The sequence below is a fragment of the Antennarius striatus genome, chromosome 6 (assembly GCF_040054535.1).
Source record: "Antennarius striatus isolate MH-2024 chromosome 6, ASM4005453v1, whole genome shotgun sequence".
In the NCBI taxonomy this organism is placed as follows: Eukaryota; Metazoa; Chordata; class Actinopteri; order Lophiiformes; family Antennariidae; genus Antennarius; species Antennarius striatus.
This window is the reverse complement of record NC_090781.1, coordinates 13,671,085-13,690,760: the sequence shown is the minus strand read 5'-3', so window position 1 is coordinate 13,690,760 and position 19,676 is coordinate 13,671,085. Positions and strand designations below refer to the sequence as shown.

The following is a 19,676-nucleotide window of genomic DNA, read 5'->3' as shown; positions in this document are numbered from 1 at the left end:
ATGCTGGTCTTACGCATTCGTTCCAGCTGCTCTTGCAATCCATGGTACTCCTCAACCTTTTCATGTTCCTTCTTTCAGTCTGGAAGCTGAAGTCCCACAGAACCTTGGCCCTATTGTTCTCAGCCACCTTCTGTGGTATGGACCATTGGAATTTGGGTACTTCTATTCCATACTGGGTACAAATGTTCCTGTAAACCAGGGGTATTCAATCAAAAGTCACGGAGGTCCAGCTATAAAAATTTCCTCTTAGTAACAGGTCCGAACCCAAGTCCAGTTTATGTCTTATAGCCGGCCCCTATGTCCACATTATCATTTATTATCAATTTTCAATGCAGGATATGTTTAACTGAATGCACAACTAGCTCTTTTACCTCACCATGAATAAAAGTAGACCCAGGAACATAAAAATAAGGTGAAAAATAAAATAAAGAAAAATAAAGTGAAAAAAGAGCTGAACAATCTTTTTTCTTGTAAATTAGAGACATTCCAGCCTAAAGAACTGAAGACCTACACTTCAAGTAAAGAAACATTAACATCTTCAGAAAGTATAAATAAAAACTGGCTCTTTCAGGGGAAAAATACAAACAGAACTTTCTTCATGAAAGAAAGTAATTTATTGTACACAAGTGACCTTGAACACAAGATGTACCAGTCCACTGGAAAGAGACCACTGGACTTTATCAGCATCTCTTTTACTGCTGCATGTATGTCCTCTCCTCTTGTGTGTGTTTCATAGTGGTGTTATGCTCAGCAAAGAGCTCCTTATCTTTGTGAAGGAACCTGACACACACACAAGCTACAACTCATCAGTGTCCACAGATATGCATGGTGCTCTCTGAATAGCTGCATCAAGATGTTATTATTTCTGATTTTCTGGTTGCTGTTGAAGCTGACATTGGGAGTTTTTCCACACATCTCATCTTTCTGTTTTCCCTTAAACAATGTCTCAACAACAGCTTTTAAGCACTTATTCATAACTGTCCCATCACTAAAAGATGTTTATGTTGACCCAAAATCCATAACACCTTCAGTGAACATTCGTTTGCATTTTTCTCGGTCATTTTGCCCTCAGCTCGGACTTCAGGGGATAATTCTGCGCAAAAGATCTGTGCTTTGTTTCGTAGTGGCGCTTCATGTTATTAATTAATTAATTAGTGCGACATGTTCACACTATATGAGGTAAAATGGTTTTGAACTGCCTGACGGAAGAATAAACATAAATTTCGTCTACTCATTGTTAACCAGCGGTTTTCCTCATTAACCTCCCTTCGTTCAGAGCTATGCTGTCTCCCTTCTTCTGTGCTCCTGTAGCGGTAAACTCACAGCGTCAGCGGCAGTGGCAGCGAGCTGTCTCACTTCCAGGTATGCCGAAAGAACAGGTAAACAAACAATCTGATTGGCTGAACTGAGTGGCGCTATTACTGTATTAACTGGAGGAGCAGCGCCCGCTGTCTTTAGCCGAGACCGTCAGAAAAAATGCGCAAAGAATTACTACTCTAGTGAATTTATCATGGAGTGGTCACGGGTCCGGACAGAACCATCACGCAGTCCGGATCCGAACCGCAGTGCACCATTTGGTGACCCCTGCTGTACACTATCCCAACCACTTAGTTGTGCCTATCCATGGACACTGATCCGTCTTGCATCTTATACTCTGCTAGTATGTGCTGGACTGTCTCAGGGGCATCTTTGCACAGTTGGCACCTTGGGTCCAATCTACTCTGGTAGATCCTAGCCTCTGTGGCTCTTGTATTTAGCACCTGTTTTTGTGCAACCAAATGTGAAAATCAGTGATGCAGCACAGGCCAGAGCACATACGGCACACACAAGGGAATTACTGTACAACGTGTAATTTTTTAAGGGATAGAGATGATGGGCAACCATCTATCCCTGTATCATTTCCCTAGGAGCTTGTGGGGTTCAGTGCCTTGCTCAAGGGCATCTTATCAGTGTTCAGAGGTGCTCTACCAGTTCAAATTCCATACTTTGGTTCATGCTGGTCTTGAACTACCGACCACCCAGTCCCCAAGTCAAGTCCTTACGGACTAAGCTACTGCCGTCTCATATATATCATTTGACAATGTTTTCCTTATCATATTTTTGTCGAAGGTAAAGTCATTGTTTTTGAATTATAATCAAGTATAAAGTAAAAGACTGACACTCTACTGCTAAACTATACTCTTCAGTAGTACATGGGGTTAAATAATGTATATTACAGACTGAATAATTTTAAGGGCTGATCTGTTTATTTCCCTGTTTTGACCTCATACTGGCCCTGTGATGCGCTGGTGTGTCCTGCCTCTCACACATAGCCAGCTGGGATAGGCTCCAGTAACAACCGTGGAAAAAGAGTCTGAAGACAAGACAATTACAATCACAATGAAAAAAAATTTAATTATTACATGCTGGTTGGGAAAGTCCTTTAAAAACACTGACCCTGTTGTGGACAAGCAGATCTCTTTTGTTATTTAGTTGAATTCATCATCTCTCAGAGCTGAAGGTATTATTTGTTCTTTGGAATTATTCTTTCCTCCATTCCCCCTGGATACCCGTAGTGCAGCCAGTCTGGGCACTGGAGACTGCTAAGCGAGGATGTCTCATAGACGAAGGTTAAAGGAAGGGTAGATGAAAAGAGAAGGTGGAGTGGAGGTTGCTGAGAAAGGAACATGTGCTCTCATGCTTGCGAGGCACAGCTGCTCAACAAACACGACCATCCATCACCCACTGCAGTGTGACTGCACACAGGGTACACTTGAAGCCCGCTCCACCTCACAACTGAAGCAAATGAGTGTAAACGTGAAAGAAATAAAGAGGGAATGATGCATCAGATAGCATTATATGGAGCCGAGGCTGACTGGGTGTAATGGTGTTTTTCAGTCCTTCTGTTTCAGATGTGAAAAGGAGGAGCAAATAGAGGGCGAGGTGGGCATGAATGGACAAATACATTTTTAGATCCTATTACTGAACCAATACGAATATTAGAGCTAGGAATGTGTGTTTTATGATCCATTGCAAAGTAAATCATGTACACAAATGTTTATTTATGCAAAAGGGCAATTAAGAAATAGAATCAACAGAATCCATTAAAATATCACGCTTTATTAAAGGCGCTCACACAGAATGGGCACTTTCCAAAGCATTATTTTGTTATTATTTTTGATGGGACTATTTTGTCACTCAACTTAAATATAACACCTAATCCAGATGGGTTTCGTTTTAACCACGTCATATACAGTTGGGCAGTTTAAACAGACTGTAACAATGAGATATTTTATAAGCAACTAAAGATCTAATCACAATTACATTGCCGACTAAATCTAATTTAGAAATACTACACAAAGGATGAATTGAATGTTTAGTCTTGTAAAATGTCAGAGAAGCTCTGACCACAGTTTTACAAAGCCCAAGGTGACATTTTGAAATTTCTTGTTATTTTAATCAAAATATATCTAAGCACAGCACACCAGCAACATTTGAGGAAATGTGTAAATAACTTTCCAAATTATGGATGAAGCAGGAGAACAGGTCTCAGAAGCGTTGATGATGGTTGTATGGGAGTGTGTGTTCCTGCAGGTCCTGGGTAGAGTTGAGACACAGCTGCTGATTCTCTTACTATTTCCAGCTCTCTTCTCTTCCTTTCCTACCCTCTCATTTTACAAAACACTACTTACTTACCATCTGCCTGGCTTAGGCTTGGAGCCTTAGCAGCTCTGCCTCAGGCCAAGGTAGTGGCAAACCACTTAATGAGGACTTACAGGACAGCTCCCAACCCTCATTGTGAGGCCTCTAGACCCTCATTTTTGTGTTTTCAGTCCACCCATTTCCCAGCCATTGTGATGTGGACCTTACCCTGAACCTACTATTAGTCTTCCCTCTCTTCCTTTCTCTTTCTCTTTCTCTGTCTCTGCCTGGTTGTCCATATGTTTCTGACAGCAGCATGTCTACCTCAGCGTTTTGTCACACCTCCAGTGCATCGACCATTGCCATCCTTCCAGAGCTTTCTTATGACCCCTGCAGAATATGTCTGAGCACACAGGGTTTTCAACCTGTTTTCAACCACAACATGCTCGTCATGTCTTATTTCTTGTGGATCTACTTTCTGTGAGCTTGTTACATGAATAAAACATTTCCAAATTGAATCCATCAAGTAAATGCTATCACCAACTTGCAGGAAGATTCTGGACTACCTATAAAGAGTCACAAAGTGAAGCCTGATCATCTCCAATGCCATTTTGATTGCAGCATCAGAGATGTGCTTACAGAAAAGAGATGCATCCCCCTTGGCTTCAGGTGCACAGCAGATGTTCAGATGTCAGATACCATCTCTATGATGAAATGTTAATGACCAGGCAGCTATGAATTATTAAATAATGCAATTTTTCATTCATCTGTTATTCCTTTTTTGTTCCACTGGGTGATTTATTGTCTCCAAAGCTGGCAGTGACATGGAAGGGGATTGATATTTTTTTCATAGATTGTTGGCATGACTAACATTCAAATTTATCCGCCTTATTTCTTATAGTGGGCGAATTTGTGAGTGATGTGCTGCTGGTTCCAGAGAAGTGCAAGTTCTTCCATAAGGAGCGTATGGACATGTGCATCAGCCATCAGCAGTGGCACGATGTGGCTAAAGAGGTAAGGAAGGAATTACAGTGGGAGGCTGCATTCACTGATGTAGCCTGTGGAAAAAGGACAACTTAAGCATCAACTTAAGTTTTAAAGTTCAAACCAAACTAATTTTAAGCCCCTTCTCCCTGTCATAGTGGTCAGACTTTTATAACTTACTGATCTTTCCTCTTCCTTCTCTAAAATCCTTCCACCTGTCTCTGTGAGTCTCTGAGGCCCTCTGATCACAGGGCCAACTGGGAGCCTTCACATTTGGGCTCCTAATCAGATTAGTGTTGTGACTGTAATGCTACTAATCCCTCTCCCCAAGCAGCTCCAGAGCCGTGCCTTAGGGACCACTCTGACCACGACGATTCGAGCAAAAGTTCACCAAGCCCATTAAGGATCTCCTCCTACCTCTCTCCGCTTCGCGTTTCCTAACTCTTCTTCAACACATATTTCAAATGACTTAGAGTCAGAAAATCTTCTACAGCTTAGCAGCCTGGGGACAGCGCAACATCCAAACACAAATAGACTGCAGTTGATAACAACTTGGTCAGAGCCAAGCAGGAACACATTTTAGCCGTAGAAGAAGCTGAGTGAAACTAATACTCACCAGCCTCCTCACAAGCTACCACTGAGATGTTCTCCAATGATGTTGTTGAAAATGTCCCATTAGTTAAATTCCTTTTTTTTAATTCAGCAGCAAAAATGACATTTTATTGCAAACACGAAAAATATCCCATTCTGAATAAAAAGGATCTGTCCCTTTTCCTCAAGACTTACTTCAATAAATCTTTAATAAAATAAAAATATTAGCAAAACAGCCTCTCACAGTCTTCACTTACATCCTAACATGAAATATTAATAAAAAAGAAACTCACAATATTGGTGACAACATAGCAGGAGGAAGTGGAATTAAAATGGTTTCCTGCTGTTACTCAACACATTAGCTTTAATTGTTTCTTCTAGAGTTTTTGATTTCACTGTCATGTTTGTTCCATAAATGGGGTCTTTCCACTGTTTCTACTGTACAACATTTAATTAATTTGATTTTGAATCTTTTTAAAATAGTGGGCCTAAATATTTTATTCCATATGTGACATGATGCATAACTCTAAATGAGCATATACTGTATTTTACCATAAAGAAACAGTAAAGGTTTGTCTAGAAGTCATACAATAAAATCTATCAAGGGAGATTTTCTGACGGGGAAAATAACCTTATCCCAGCAAGGCACACAATAAGTAAGAAAAGTACAACTGTTACAGAACTTATTTTTGAATAACCACAATAGTATCTACAGGTATATAATAAAGAATCAAAACTGAATTACAGACAGGGCTTTCGTCACACAAGAGCTTCACTGCAGTCTTCCACCAGTATCATGACTGTCGTATGCATCCTTTCTGCTAGAGTCCTTTAGCTTCCCTTAGGCCAAACAAAAGGTCAAACAAGTGTCTCTTTGTCAAAGCAAGACTCCAAACATTAAAGTAATGAGAGTCCTGCACTCATCATTAGATCTCACTGCCATATTAAATCGACCTCCTCTGTCACATCAGGCCTGCCTAAAGAACTCCATGATGCTGCACAGCTACGGCATGCTGCTGCCCTGTGGCATTGACAAGTTCCACGGCACCGAGTACGTGTGCTGCCCAGCCTCTCGCACTGGGGAATCTGCTCCATCTTCCCTGCCCTCCCAGGAGGACGATGAAGAAGAGGAGGTAGAGGATGAAGAGATTGATGAGAGTGATCTGGAGGAAGAGGAGAACAAGTGAGTGGTCATTCAACCAAAGGGGAAAATTTGTGATTGCTTTTGTGTTGTGTCTTTGATATATTACAAGCAAAATAGCCATTTTCCTGTGAAGGGCAGGTACTACGATGGCAGGCGGATGAATGACAGGGATGTGACATTGACCTGTGGCAGCTGCTCTTCTTGATAAATCACTCCTCTTGCTCTCCTTAACTTGATCACCCCAACCTCCCCCCAGTGAAACACCGACTGATGAGCAGCCCACCCAAAAGGAGGAGCCAGTGGATGAGGATGAAGAAGAGGAGGAGGAGGAAGATGAGGAGGAGTACCATTATGTTTATGAGGATGAGGAGGCAGATGACGAAGATGAGAAGAAAGAAAGCAACGAACTGCCAGAGACCCAAGATGAGGATAAGACTCTGCAGGAAGTGAAAGGTTTGTCTCGTGTCTATTTCTTCCTCCTCCACTTATTGATAAATTGCCTATAAACAATCCTTTTATACATTAAATTCTCAGCCAGACTTTTTAGATAAATGTTCCTGTCAGCAGACGTGGCTTTTCCTCAGCCCACAGCAGACTGTTCAATTCTACTTTATCTGAGTGCACAAAAATCATCCTTCCTTGCTTGTTGCCACAGTGCTGGTTCATCTTGTAAAGAATGTGTTCCTTCACTAGTTTTTATTGTTTTGTTTTGTGTCATTAAACCATTTCCGGTCGTAAGACTTGTTTGGTGGTAGTTTTATGCAGTATTTATAATGGCGCCTGGACTTAAGTCCTGCCCCTAGTGGTCGGATGATCTAACACGCTGTCCCCTGGCAGCGGTGTGCACCCTGGAGGCTGAGACTGGCCCCTGCCGTGCCTCCATGCCCCGCTGGCACTTCGACATGAGTCAGAAGAAGTGTGTGCGCTTCATATATGGGGGGTGTGCCGGCAACCGCAACAATTTCGACTCAGAGGAATACTGCATGGCCGTGTGCAAGCGCCTGAGTAAGTCTGACCCGACGGGGACTGGTTTGACAACATCCCCTCTTTCTCTGTTTGTACTTTTGCTGCAGACTTTCCACTGAAAACCCTTAAGAATCATGATGTCTGTCGCCGGCTTTTAAGCAGAACACTTGTTCTGTGGTCCTAACCTGTCGCTTAACAGGCTTCTTTAGCCGTGTCTTTTCCACCATATAAATCTTACAACTGACTCACTCACCAACATTCTGTGTTTTTCATTCCACTGAAGCAATCAACACATTATTTGTTCAGGATAGAAAAAGTATTGACTACTTATTCATCACTGCTTCCTAGAGCCAAATGCTCAGTTATCAGTCATTCAAATCAAATTCTCATATTTAACACCAATGACAGCAATTTGTTGGTATGTTACTTTAGTTAAAGTTGTTTTTGCAAGTCAAAGCACTGCAGAGAGAGGGTTTTGCATGACTGTAAAGTGAGGAACTCAGGACGAAGCCCTCTGCCCTCGCCCCAGCTGACCCAGACGTCAAACATAGAAATATGTCCATTACTGTTGGAGATGCAACCTGTCAGCCGGAAGCCGATGGGGAGATGAAAGAAATCCAAAAGGAATGACTGTCAGCTCCTTTTAAATTCATCAGAGTTACAGGCAGTGGAATAACATCAAGGAGAGCAGTGCTTTTGAAAGGATTTTTGCCCAAATTCAATCTGCGTTCTGCTTCGACTGTCTGTGCCCTGTTCTCTGTCTACCTTTGTCTTCCTGCGAGCCTATGTCTGCCTGGATCGACCCGTCTGTCTGTTTCTGTGTCTGTCTCTCTACCAGTCAGCAGTCCTGGTCACACAATCATTTTTTGAATTTCTAGCCATTCCACCAACTCCCCAGCCCATTGATGATGTTGACATTTACTTCGAGACTCCAGCCGATGACAAAGAACACAGTCGCTTCCAGAGGGCCAAGGAGCAGCTGGAGATCAGGCACCACAATCGCATGGAAAGGGTGAGTTAGAACACCAGTTTAACTAAAGAGCCATTCAATAAGATTAAATTCTCAATAAGACTTCATGATTGCATGAAATACATCGATAATAGTTCAAAGAATATGTGGCAATCCAGATGTGGAATTTTCTGGCCACCAGTTTTTGAGTATAAACCTGCATTTTCTACTAAATGAAGTCTTGACTCTTGTGCCAAGATTTATGTTTGATCATAAATATGAAGCTTGTAAAATTAATGGAACATGGATTTTTCAAAGAGCTCACTTATATGGGGAATGCCATGGATGTGAATTTTTTTTGTCATTGATAAGTAATCATAGATGAAAACAGTCAGATCATTTCTGTGAAGTTCAATAATATGAGTATTTGTATCAGTCCTTGTCAGTATCTGTGGTGCAGTTAATCACTTGATTTGCAGTTATTTTGCGATCAGTTTGGTAGAATGATGAAAGATTTGTAAAGCACAAAGCAAATGAGGTTTTTGCTCTCTTTTTAAACTCAAGCATATAATGTTTGTAGTTTGACATCAGTATTCAAGATCTTTGTCTGGTTAGACACAGCTGACAGTAGCTGCTGCATTGAAGAATTAGGGTCCGGATGTTGTTCAGGTTGTTCAGCTAAACGTAATATTTGTTTAATATCAAAATTAGCCCAGAAGATGTGACAAAAAATAACATGTTGAATTTGCTTCACATTGCTTGAGGTCACTTGGCTTACATTAACCTAAGAAAGAAGCAATGGTTTATCAACGTCAGCACAAATTGATTTTTTTTCCTGTAATGATGGCATCTGTCTGCTTGGACACACATTTTCCTCTTTTGTTATTATGGCATTATTATCTTGCTGAATCTGATTGAACAGGTGCAGGGGGGTTGTATAGCATCTCACTTCATTTCCTCTTGTCTGTCTTGCTCAAGGTAAGAAAAGAGTGGGAAGAGGCTGATCGCCAGGCTAAGAACCTGCCCAAGGCTGAGAGACAGACATTGATCCAGGTAAGACACTGATCCTTCCCATTAGGTGTCCTCCCTTTGTCCCTTTGTTTGGATGAGATATTACTGCTTGCAGGCCTAGAGTCCCTTATTCTCTGTGTCAATGAAGATCCATTTTCCCTGGCTGCTCCATCTTTATCTGTCTTAGTCTAAATTAGGGCACCGTCTGAACAGGGAGACTTGCTTATAGGTTGGAGAGATGAATGAGTGTAACCAAAAGTTGTTTTTATCCTTCCTTTGTCAGGTGTAAATTGAAAGAGTGCAATACTGTACAGCTTGCATATACAAATTTATTCATGTTTGTGGTTTTGATTATAGCATTTCCAAGCTATGGTGGAGTCCCTGGAGGAGGAGGCAGCCAGTGAGAAGCAGCAGTTGGTGGAGACTCACCTGGCCCGGGTGGAGGCCATGCTGAATGACCGACGCCGTCTGGCCTTAGAGAACTACCTCGCTGCTCTACAGGCCGACCCCCCGAGGGTAAACCCACACTTCTGCCCCTGAAAACATCTTTCATCATCACCTCTCTCCATCTGTCGATTACTTTTTCCTCTCCTCAGTCAATGTGCAAACACATTCAAAGACCAATACTACTTATGTCATTCTTAATCTCATTCTGTCAGAAGACCTTCTGTCAAAGTGCAATTCATCATGAGGATAATGGATTACATATCCCAAAATCCTTCATGAGCACAAAGTCAATCACATTGAACCTACAGCTATAATCCTTGTGTCATGTTTTTTAATTCTTCTTATCTAATGGTCTTTTGAACCTTTCATGAATACACACTGCTCTTTATTCTAAGGTTCTGGGCATCCCTATAATTATCTGTTAACCCGCTATAAAAAATTAAAAAAAAGGTTTAAAAAAAATCAAATATTCTTTTTTCAAGTCATTTCAAAACAAGATTATTAACTGACATGAGAGCATTTTGAACTCCCTAAATTGTTAATTATATCATCTATGCCCTGAGGCAGAGTTAATGTCATTTTATATTTATATATATATATCATGTGTCTTCACAGATGGAGGTGAGGGAAAGAGAAGCATTTTCACATTGTTTTTCATTTTATAATGGAGCCACATCTAATTGGATGCTCACTTTTGGTTTCGCTTTTTGTCTCATATAATTGATGTTTTATCCATAGTCATATAAATCTTAACCTCATGAAGTCTGAATCTAGGAAACGGAAAAAGAATCCTCTCTTTAAAAAAATTTTTGATCACTGATAGAATAAAACTAAACATGAAAATTACTGATAGAGTCTCAAAGAAGAAACTGTAGTCAAATCATTAAAATAAGAGGTATTCTGCATCAGATAGATCCATCTAAGAGTTCTTATTACACAGAAGCCACCTAAATACACTCACTGCTCTTCTTCACATTCCTTGTCCCCCCTCAGCCCCACCGCATCCTGCAAGCACTGAGGAGGTACGTTCGGGCTGAGAACAAGGACCGCCAGCACACCATCCGCCACTACCAGCACGTCCTGGCAGTGGATCCCGAGAAGGCCGCTCAGATGAAGTCACAGGTCCGTGTTCTGTTTGTGTAGTTTTTTCCTGATTTATTTTTCTAGTGCTAAAGGTCTGTTATGATATCTTTATTTTAATGTTTTTGTCCAAACAGTGAAAATACCCCAAAAACATTGAAAGGCTTGAAATTTGTTGAACTGGTACCTGCCATTACCTTTAGGTTTGGCATCTTCCCTGAGCTGCTTTTGACATGAGGACATACTGTATTAAAGACTCCGTCAGAAAATCTGAAGACTCATGCCGAGCCACTCCAAGATATCACACTCCCCACATTTTCTGCTCAGACACAGGAGAGATAATGATGTCTCAGCCTGCTCCTTTCTGCCCTGTTTCTAAGTGTGTAGGAGGTAGAGAGAGTGTGTGTTTCACTGAATTGAAGCCCAGGAGGAGTGAGTAGGCTTGTTTTACAGGGGGAGGGTGGGTATTTCATTCACTTAAGCCTCAGCCAACGATTAAAATTGTGCAGGTCGTGTGTAATGCTGGACTCTGAGCCACTGTGCAGGGATTTGGCTGGACGCTCCTCTATTAGATGCACTCGCCAGTGTGTCTGTGTGTGTGTGTGTGTGTGTGTGTGTGTGTGTGTGTGTGTGTGTGTGTGTGTGTGTGTGTGTGTGTGTGTGTGTGTGTGTGTGTGTGTGTGTGTGTGTGTGTGTGTGTGTGTGTGTGTGTGTGTGTGTCACTGCCCTCCGACATCATTTATAGTTATCCTCCGCCATTAGAGGCAACACAGTAAATGGATGAAACCATGTCTGTGCTCAGTCACGGGAAGTCAATCTGTACTGTTGTGTTCTTATTGTTTACTTGTTAAACCTACTTCCTGTGTGTTTCTTCACAAAGATGTGTTTACTTCAAGTTTTATTATATTACAATTTCCATCATTTGTGGTTTGTAGAGCATTATGAAAATAAATTATTTGAAAACAGAAAGCTTGTTGTGAACTATACGATTTTAATATGGGCCTTTCTGACATCAAGATCAGGACCCTGACCCATCTTGCTTAGGAGACGTTTCCCGATGCATCAAAATCTTTACAGCGACGCAGGGATATATAATCACAGTGATGGGGATTTTTCACATCACTGTGCAACACAGTACTGTATCTGCATCATGCATTTAATGCGAGAAGTCCAATAGTGCCATCTGTGGCTGGCTCTGGTGCAATGCAGGCATGTGTGGCATGATTGAGTCAGTCAGTGATCATTGTGGTAAATAAACAGCAGCTATCTGCCAAGACCTGGTCAACGTTGTCAGTGGATTGTCGCTTTTCATATTCTGCCAACCGCTTCTGGCAGCAGAAATGAGAAAATATGTCTGTGCTTTCAGCATCGTATTTCAGGTAGAAATACTGAAAGCGCCTGTTATAATTTTTTGGAACATGCAAGGTTTTGTGTGCCTGTGATCAAAACAATTGTCTCGATATCCACTGCGATATCATGGAGGTAATTTTGGCTGACGGGTTGTAGATCCTGTCAGGTCAGTTCAATGGCTCAAAGCTGATTTGAAAAACAGATGCAGTGACTTGATTTATGTCTGTTCATATAAAGTGAATGTCTGCAAAGTTTGTTTGGTGAAAGGAGGCTCTCGTTTAAAAGGAACATCTCTACAACAGATGGGTCCGAAGTACATTATATAGTCGGGGGAAACATCAGCATGTTGTCTGGCGCTGACAGTTGGACATGTTATAGCGGAGATGTGAGATTTAGGAGCCAAAAACATGAATCCACAATTTATTGGATTACTTTTGTTAACATTTTAAGAATTTTGACAGCATTCCTTTTTGGAATTTGGATTAGAGTTTAATTTATTTCAAAGGAATTATTCAGCTTGATAGAGGTGTGTTCAATTTTATGAAGTGTGTTTAGATTATTTGAACAGTGATCAATTTGTACTTGTAGTAATTTTGAGTGTGTAGCATCAAGGCAATGGTAGGTGCTGGTCACTAGTTAAAACATTACCAAATTAAAGCATTTCACTCATCACATCTTCTGCTTCATCAGCTTCTTTCACCTTCATTTTTTAACATGATCAATAAGACAGAAGTGTGATTTATGTTTGGTAAAACCTGTGACCTCATAAGCCCAAGAAAAGGTTTTAGGGCTAAAGGTATATATTACGATTCATAAATATCAGTTTTCAAATAAATAATATTGTTGACATTTGCTTTTTCCAGCAATATCGAGCAAATTCTTCTGTAATTAATTCCTACATCGGTTATTGTTGAGACAATCATTGAATTGATTTATTTATCTAAGGGCAAAAATTTTAATAAATGATTATCATGTTAAGTGTCTTAATTAAAATCTTAACTTTTCCAATGTGGGATTGGGGTTTTTTTCTGCAGTATATAAGAATAAACTTACAAAGGAGATCTGCTCTTCTTTCTTGGAAAACTAAACAATAAATAACTAATTAATATATGAAATGAATGTAATAATTGAAAATCATAATATTACCTGATTCCTGGAAGTAAAGAGTGATCTTGAAAATCTGTGTCCTGACGCTGTGACTAAAACATATTTTCTTCTTAAAAACACAGCATGATTTCAGTTACGTGACAACTTATTTGTCCTTCTTTTTTCCAACACCAGGTGATGACCCACCTTCGTGTGATTGAGGAGAGGATGAATCAGAGTCTGTCTCTGCTCTACAAAGTACCTTATGTGGCCGACGAAATTCAGGATGAAATTGGTACGTTCTTTTGAAATCCCTGAGGCAGCTGGGAGGAAGGATGGTGTGTAGTAAGAGAATGAGGGGAAATGAAGGCAGTAATGGAATCGACACATGAGCCAGATGGGTAAATCTCATCATCAAATGTTCTGCAGCTTGTCTTTGTCCAAAAGTAAACAAATATACGAGGAGACAAGTAGACAGGCTTCAGTGCTATCTGTAAACCAACTATCACAGACAGAGAGAACAATGTCTTTTATGTTGGCATAAATTTGCAGAGCAAAATTTACTACAGCTTCTACTCTCTTTTTAATGGTCTCTACTCAGATCTGAAATGTATGAGATGTCTTCATCTCCAGTGACACAATTTGAAATGCACACTTTTTTTTTTTTTTTTCTTCTGGTCCGTGTGCTTCGTAAAAGGAACCGTGCAGCATGATGTTGCAGCACAGATTAAAGTAGAGCGAGTGCGGTGACAGAACTGGGTCAGAGCTTTCACCAGGCAGCATCCTGTTGGGAGATGTGCATGGTTACATGAAAAATAGCTCTCAGTAATATACTAATTGCTCATTAGGAGATATAACATGAAGCAGGAGCTGTGTTTAAAGAAGAATGTTAACAGTAATCGATAAAAGCCTTCCTTTGCCCGTTGCTGCCATGTCAGAGGGTGATAGGTGTTAAACGTGTACAAGGTGGTCTCACAGTTTGTCCTTTGCCACTTTTCTGCAGATGAGCTTCTCCAAGAGCAGAAGGCTGACATGGACCAGTTCCTTTTGTCGATCTCTGAATCTCAGCCAGACGTCACCGTGTCATCAGAGGAAAGTGTGGAAGTTCCCATCTCTGAGGGCAAACCATACCGGCCCTTCCAGGTCACATCCTTGGGGTCCCGTTCAGAGCCAGAGGGTGAGGACCTCCACCCACTGACACCGTAATATGCAGCTTCTTGAACAATGGCCGTGTAGAAAACTCAAGTCCACACACAAAAACCTTCCTGAAGGACGCAGTACAGGACAGGCTTCCAGGGTATTTCATTGAAATGCAAATGTTGCTTCGGACCCATGGGTTCGGACTTATGAGTGACTTTCCTTTTTGGCAAAGCCTTCAGTGTAGCAGTACTGAAGCTCAGATAAAAATAAGCAGTTAAGTTTCTTTTCTTTGTCACAAGTGAAACGATTGAATCATCAAGAATGGATGGAACACTTCCAGAAAGATGAAAAGTAAATCCCCAAAGAACATTTCATGTATACCAAATCCCTAGAGGGCATAGGAAAAAGTTAACCAACTCTGAAATGACTCCCAGTTTTTCAGTTTGGTTGAGCCTCAAATTTATTTCCTGCTGGATTCTTTTTCTTAATCAATTAACACAGCTTGATAATCCTGCCTTTGCTCTTCTTACCTAAGTTTTATCTCTTCTCTCCTTCCTCTTTTCTGTTCTTTTTCTTTTATGTTGCTCATTTCTAATGCCAAGGCGATCTATCAGACTCCCCACGTGCCTTCAAGAAAGGTTGGTGCCTCTGTTGCATTTTGTTTTTCCGTCCCCCTCCTCATCTCCTAAGCTGCTACCATTTACTATTTTCCACTCTCTCTCTCTCTCTCATCATTCCTATTTTGCCAGTAGCCATTTGCTATTTTTTTTAAACTTCTTTAATGACTCACATGGGCTGTGTGGTTGGGTTTCAGTTGTCCTTATGCTTTTCATCATACTGGGATTATCATGTCAGACTGAATAGTAATGTTGGTGCCTTTCAAAGTCTAGTAGTGATGGATCACAGTTCCGCTCTAAGAGAGATTTTTTGGTCTTGTGTTTGCCGTCATTTTGTCTTTAGTGCATTTGTCAAAGCTCCTTGCTTAATTATCCCTCCACCCACACGCTCATGCCCCTCATCCTGATAGAAGCTGTGATTTAGTGGCTCCGTCTGAGACAGTGTGATTCTGCTGTTGACCTACAGCCAAATTTAAATTGCTCCAATTTGTCCTCTCAGACCTGAGAGGGAACTGTTTGAGTCACGTCCTCTGTCTGATCTGGGATAAACCTTTTTTTTATTTTTCCCAGTTAGCATATGGACACCTGCTACTAATTTTATATATATGAATATGTTTTTAGTCGCTTTCTCTTTGATTTTGCTTTTTACTTATCAAACTACACTTACGGTACAACTAAAGATTGTCTTGTGGATTTATAGATTCATTCCTCCAATATTGTCTCTGTTAATCTGTTACCAGGGGATTCTGAAAAATATCAGTAACACAATAGTGATCATTATAAAAAATTAGTCAGAAAAAAGAGAGAAAATGAGATAGAAACTGTTATAAATTTTCAGTGTTCTGACTGAATGAACGTACACACTTGCTTGATACGTGACTTAAATGATGTCAGTTCATTGTCAAATAACTGATTGATAAACAGACTGCTTGTTTCAGCACTTTTTAAAATCCACATAGAGGTCACATTGTTCCCATAAAGGTCGCTGCCATTGTGCTGTCTGTTATTGTGGCTGCCTGTGACACTTAGTGTACCCTGCAGTACCATCTGATAACCTACCAGCGTGTCAGACGTCACTGCTGCAGAATGAATATTGCAAACTCATGTTATTGTGCTGCATTTAATCCTCAGGCAGCTGTACTCCTCTTGAATGTTTGGATGTGGCTGAAAAGCAGCAGCAGCAGACAATAAACCAACACTAGATTCACTGCCGCTGTTTATCGTTCAGGAACCTGCAATCACTGCCTGGTTCAATCTATCTCTCTCAGTCCTTGATTTATTCATGGAATATCTGGTGTACATATATTAGTAGATCCTGTGCTTCTACAGAAACCATCAGTGCATATCTGACACTCTGGACCAGTTTCTGATTTCGCCGCCTATTTAGACTATTTTTTTAAAAAGCCATTTGTAAAAATCTCCAGGGACTATAAGGGATCTGCATATGAGGAACGACAGTAATCCAGGGTTTTGAACATGAAGATATCAGGATGACCCATAATTGCTTTCAGGGTTTCCTCTTGTGAGTCCATGCATGTAACTGGATGTTTACAGAGAATTTTCAGCTATGTGCAAGAAGAAAACATCTTTTTAATAGTTCCTTTGCAGAAAATGTAAAGTCAGTGTCACACGGGTTTCACAGTGCTCACACTGTGCTGACTGGATGAAAGGGCTTTGTTGTTATCAGTGAGCTGCAGAGACTAAGGCGACAGTTGTGAGGAAAAGAGCTGGATAGCTGTGTGCTGTTGTTCAGCGACAATACCACTAAACCTGTTTGTTGGTGCTGCTCTGCTGTTATTGACCGTGCTTCTTCAACTTCCACAGGCTCCGCCATGTCTGGTTTGGACGGCTTAATAGGTGCTGAGGAGAGAATCATCAACAGTAAACCCAAGATCAGCAAAAATTTGGTAAGAGCTTCCTGTCACTTTATCATTCTGTTTGTGCCTCGGAGCTTCTCTAACTTGATCAACACGAACCGAGAGCAGCATTGTCAAAGCACACACTGGAGATGTTTAAATTAGAATATGTGTTGAGTGTCTCGGTTGAGCTGTTGACGAGTACATGCAGCACTTTCACATAGCTCTTACGTTCAGCTTAAAAAGTCAGATTTCTAGTACCTTTGTCGTCATGGCTACAACTCTTTCATATTTTTTCTATTTGCATGTTTCTCTTTGTCCTCTGCCAACCGACCCACTGTGTTCTGCATCGCATGCTACTTTTTTCACTGACATACACACCGTTTCTCCTCACGGATTTTCAAATGACGCTTGGCTGCTGAACCTGTGCTGTGTGTTGCATGCTAATCCAACAGCAACTGAAAATCTGTGTTTGTGTGTGAATACGAGTGGTTGCAAGTTTTTAAACGCATGCAGGTTTCTTTTTATATTCTGTGACGGAGCAATCTGATGTTGAAAATGACAAATGGTGGGGACACCTGTGACCTCACTCGTGACTCTTTTATTGTGAGGAACAGACTCTGGACTGCTCTGTCTCTACAAACAGCAGATTTTGTGTCTGCCTCCTGAACACACTCACTTCCATTCACGTCGCCTCTTTGGGTCAGAGTTCTCAGTAATGACTGACTGATAGTCTGTTTTGAAAGACGTGCTAAAAGTGTGTCTCGAAGAGTCTGTTGTTGATGCTTTCAAATCCCCTCCCTTTCTCCTTTCAGTCTGTACAAAACAGCCCTGAGTGTATCATCACCCAAACACACAGACGATCTTTACAGTTTATTCTGTTGCACACTCACACACTCTTACTCTCCACCTCTGTCTCTCTCTCTCTCTCTCCCTCTCTCTCTCTCTCTCTCTCTCTCTCTCTCTCTCTCTCTCTCTCTCTCTCTCTCTCTCTCTCTCTCTCTCTCTCTCTCTTTCTCTCTCCCTCTCTGTCTCGCTGTCTCTCTCTCTTTCAGTCTCTCTCACTCTCTCTCTCTCTCTCTCTCTCTCTCTTGGTCTCTGTCTCTCTCTCTCCCTGTCTGTCTCACACACATTATGGGGAGTGTAACCTGGGCTCCCCTGTCTGTGTTGACAGGTGATTGATGAGTCCCTGGATGTTAAAGAAGTGGTTTACAGTGCTGAGAGAGTCAGCGTTATGCATGATGATGAGATGGTGAGTATAGCAGCGCCCTCCAGAGGGCACTTTGGGGGAGATGTACTTACGAGTGGGGAGAAGAAGGAGGGAGTGTGGGAGTGTACAAACATTTTACTTCTGCAGCTGATAACAGGGGGGAAATCGCTTTGAATCAAACCCTCAATCCCCCTTTGGTTACTTAGGTTTCCGTTCAGGCTAATATGTTTTGGTTATTTCTGCATGGGTGCATGTTTGTTATGTGAATGTGTTTGAATGTACACATTGAGTATCTCAGGTGATATAAAGAATGTGCATCCACACAAACTGAGCGTGCTCAGTTTATGTGTGAAAAGTAACTAATCTCCCCAGTAGCTGTCTACATATGATTACCGCATCATATGTGCCAGATTACATTATGAATGTGTGTAAGAGAGTTAAGAGATAAGGGTGTGTTTGTATGTGAAGATGCAGAATTGACAATGATGTTACACACATGGACACATTTCATGCATGTGTACCCACGATTCACAAGTCAATCCTGTGTGACAGATTCTCAGAAAAAGATATTGTCCCTGTTTCACAGGGTTGTTGTTGTTGTTTTTTTAAAATAACACAAGAATTACGTTTTCATTCCCTTCTTATTATTACATTTTCCATTTCAAGGTACATTTATATACATTCTGTGTCAACCCGGATGGAAATGTTTAATATTTCTATTGTGAACTTTCATCACATAACAATTTACTCTCTGATTGTACTGATTACACTTAGATGTCTGCAAGAATGTTACTGATCAAGGGATGAAGTCTTTCAGAGCTTTTCAAAAAATATTAAATTATGAAAAATCAAGCAAAGAGCTCTCTTTGAGTCTGCCTGAAAGCAATCACATTAAGCTGTGCTCTGGAATTTCCTGTTGCTGCGGAGGTGAACTACATAGCATAGCTGAACCAACGTGACAGCTGCTGTATTCATGTGTGGATGAGGTGTGAGGTTTGCTCTCAATTTAGTCTTTGTGCATGAAGAAACAAAGTTTCCTATGTTAAATGTCGTTAATAATCCTTACATGATCATATGTCACAATGGAAGTTTGAGAATTTAGACAACAAGATAATCAGATATTGCAAAGGTTGGCAAAAGTGTTTAGACACTAATTATATTTTTATATATTTTTATGTACCAATTATATTTTGTTGTCATTATAACATAACTTTTTAATATGTAGTCGGTTAAGTTACTGACCATCTTAAGGTAACTAAGAAGTTAAGAAGTTAACTAGTCCGTGTATCAATGATTCCAACAACATAGAAGGCTTATCTCCTTGTGTTACTTCAGCAGTCAGCTGTGCATGCATTGTCTCCTCACGGGTCTGTTTCCCCTCACCCGGTCTACCGGTTAGGAGTCCTACCGGCCCCTAGGAGAGGACTTCAGCTTTGGGAGCAGCGCACTGATTGGTCTGCTGGTGATTGCTGTGGCCATAGCAACTGTGATTGTGATCAGTCTGGTGCTTTTGAGGAAGAGGCAATATGGAACCATCAGTCATGGTATCGTGGAGGTAAACTTCAGCAGAGAGCAGAAGCTGCACACATCATGGCTCCCCTTTAATATGCTATCCATCTCGTTG

At 41.0% G+C, this 19,676-nt stretch overlaps 1 protein-coding gene across 4 annotated transcripts in view; it reads left to right on the top strand.

Moving 5' to 3' along the window:
- The window catches only part of aplp2 (amyloid beta (A4) precursor-like protein 2), a 51,304-nt gene that overhangs the window by 29,500 nt on the left and 2,128 nt on the right, over positions 1-19,676 (top strand). The window contains exons 4-18 of one of the 4 annotated variants that reach the window (XM_068316968.1): positions 1,312-1,362; positions 4,523-4,635; positions 6,168-6,379; positions 6,597-6,793; positions 7,178-7,345; positions 8,185-8,318; positions 9,234-9,308; positions 9,624-9,782; positions 10,707-10,835; positions 13,425-13,524; positions 14,233-14,406; positions 14,972-15,007; positions 16,811-16,893; positions 18,017-18,094; positions 19,452-19,607. In XM_068316968.1, coding sequence (XP_068173069.1) covers positions 1,312-1,362; positions 4,523-4,635; positions 6,168-6,379; positions 6,597-6,793; positions 7,178-7,345; positions 8,185-8,318; positions 9,234-9,308; positions 9,624-9,782; positions 10,707-10,835; positions 13,425-13,524; positions 14,233-14,406; positions 14,972-15,007; positions 16,811-16,893; positions 18,017-18,094; positions 19,452-19,607 — 1,865 coding nt within the window. The remainder of the gene's footprint in view (positions 1-1,311; positions 1,363-4,522; positions 4,636-6,167; positions 6,380-6,596; positions 6,794-7,177; positions 7,346-8,184; positions 8,319-9,233; positions 9,309-9,623; positions 9,783-10,706; positions 10,836-13,424; positions 13,525-14,232; positions 14,407-14,971; positions 15,008-16,810; positions 16,894-18,016; positions 18,095-19,451; positions 19,608-19,676) is intronic. The other 3 variants (XM_068316970.1, XM_068316971.1, XM_068316972.1) reach the window with 3 other exon arrangements.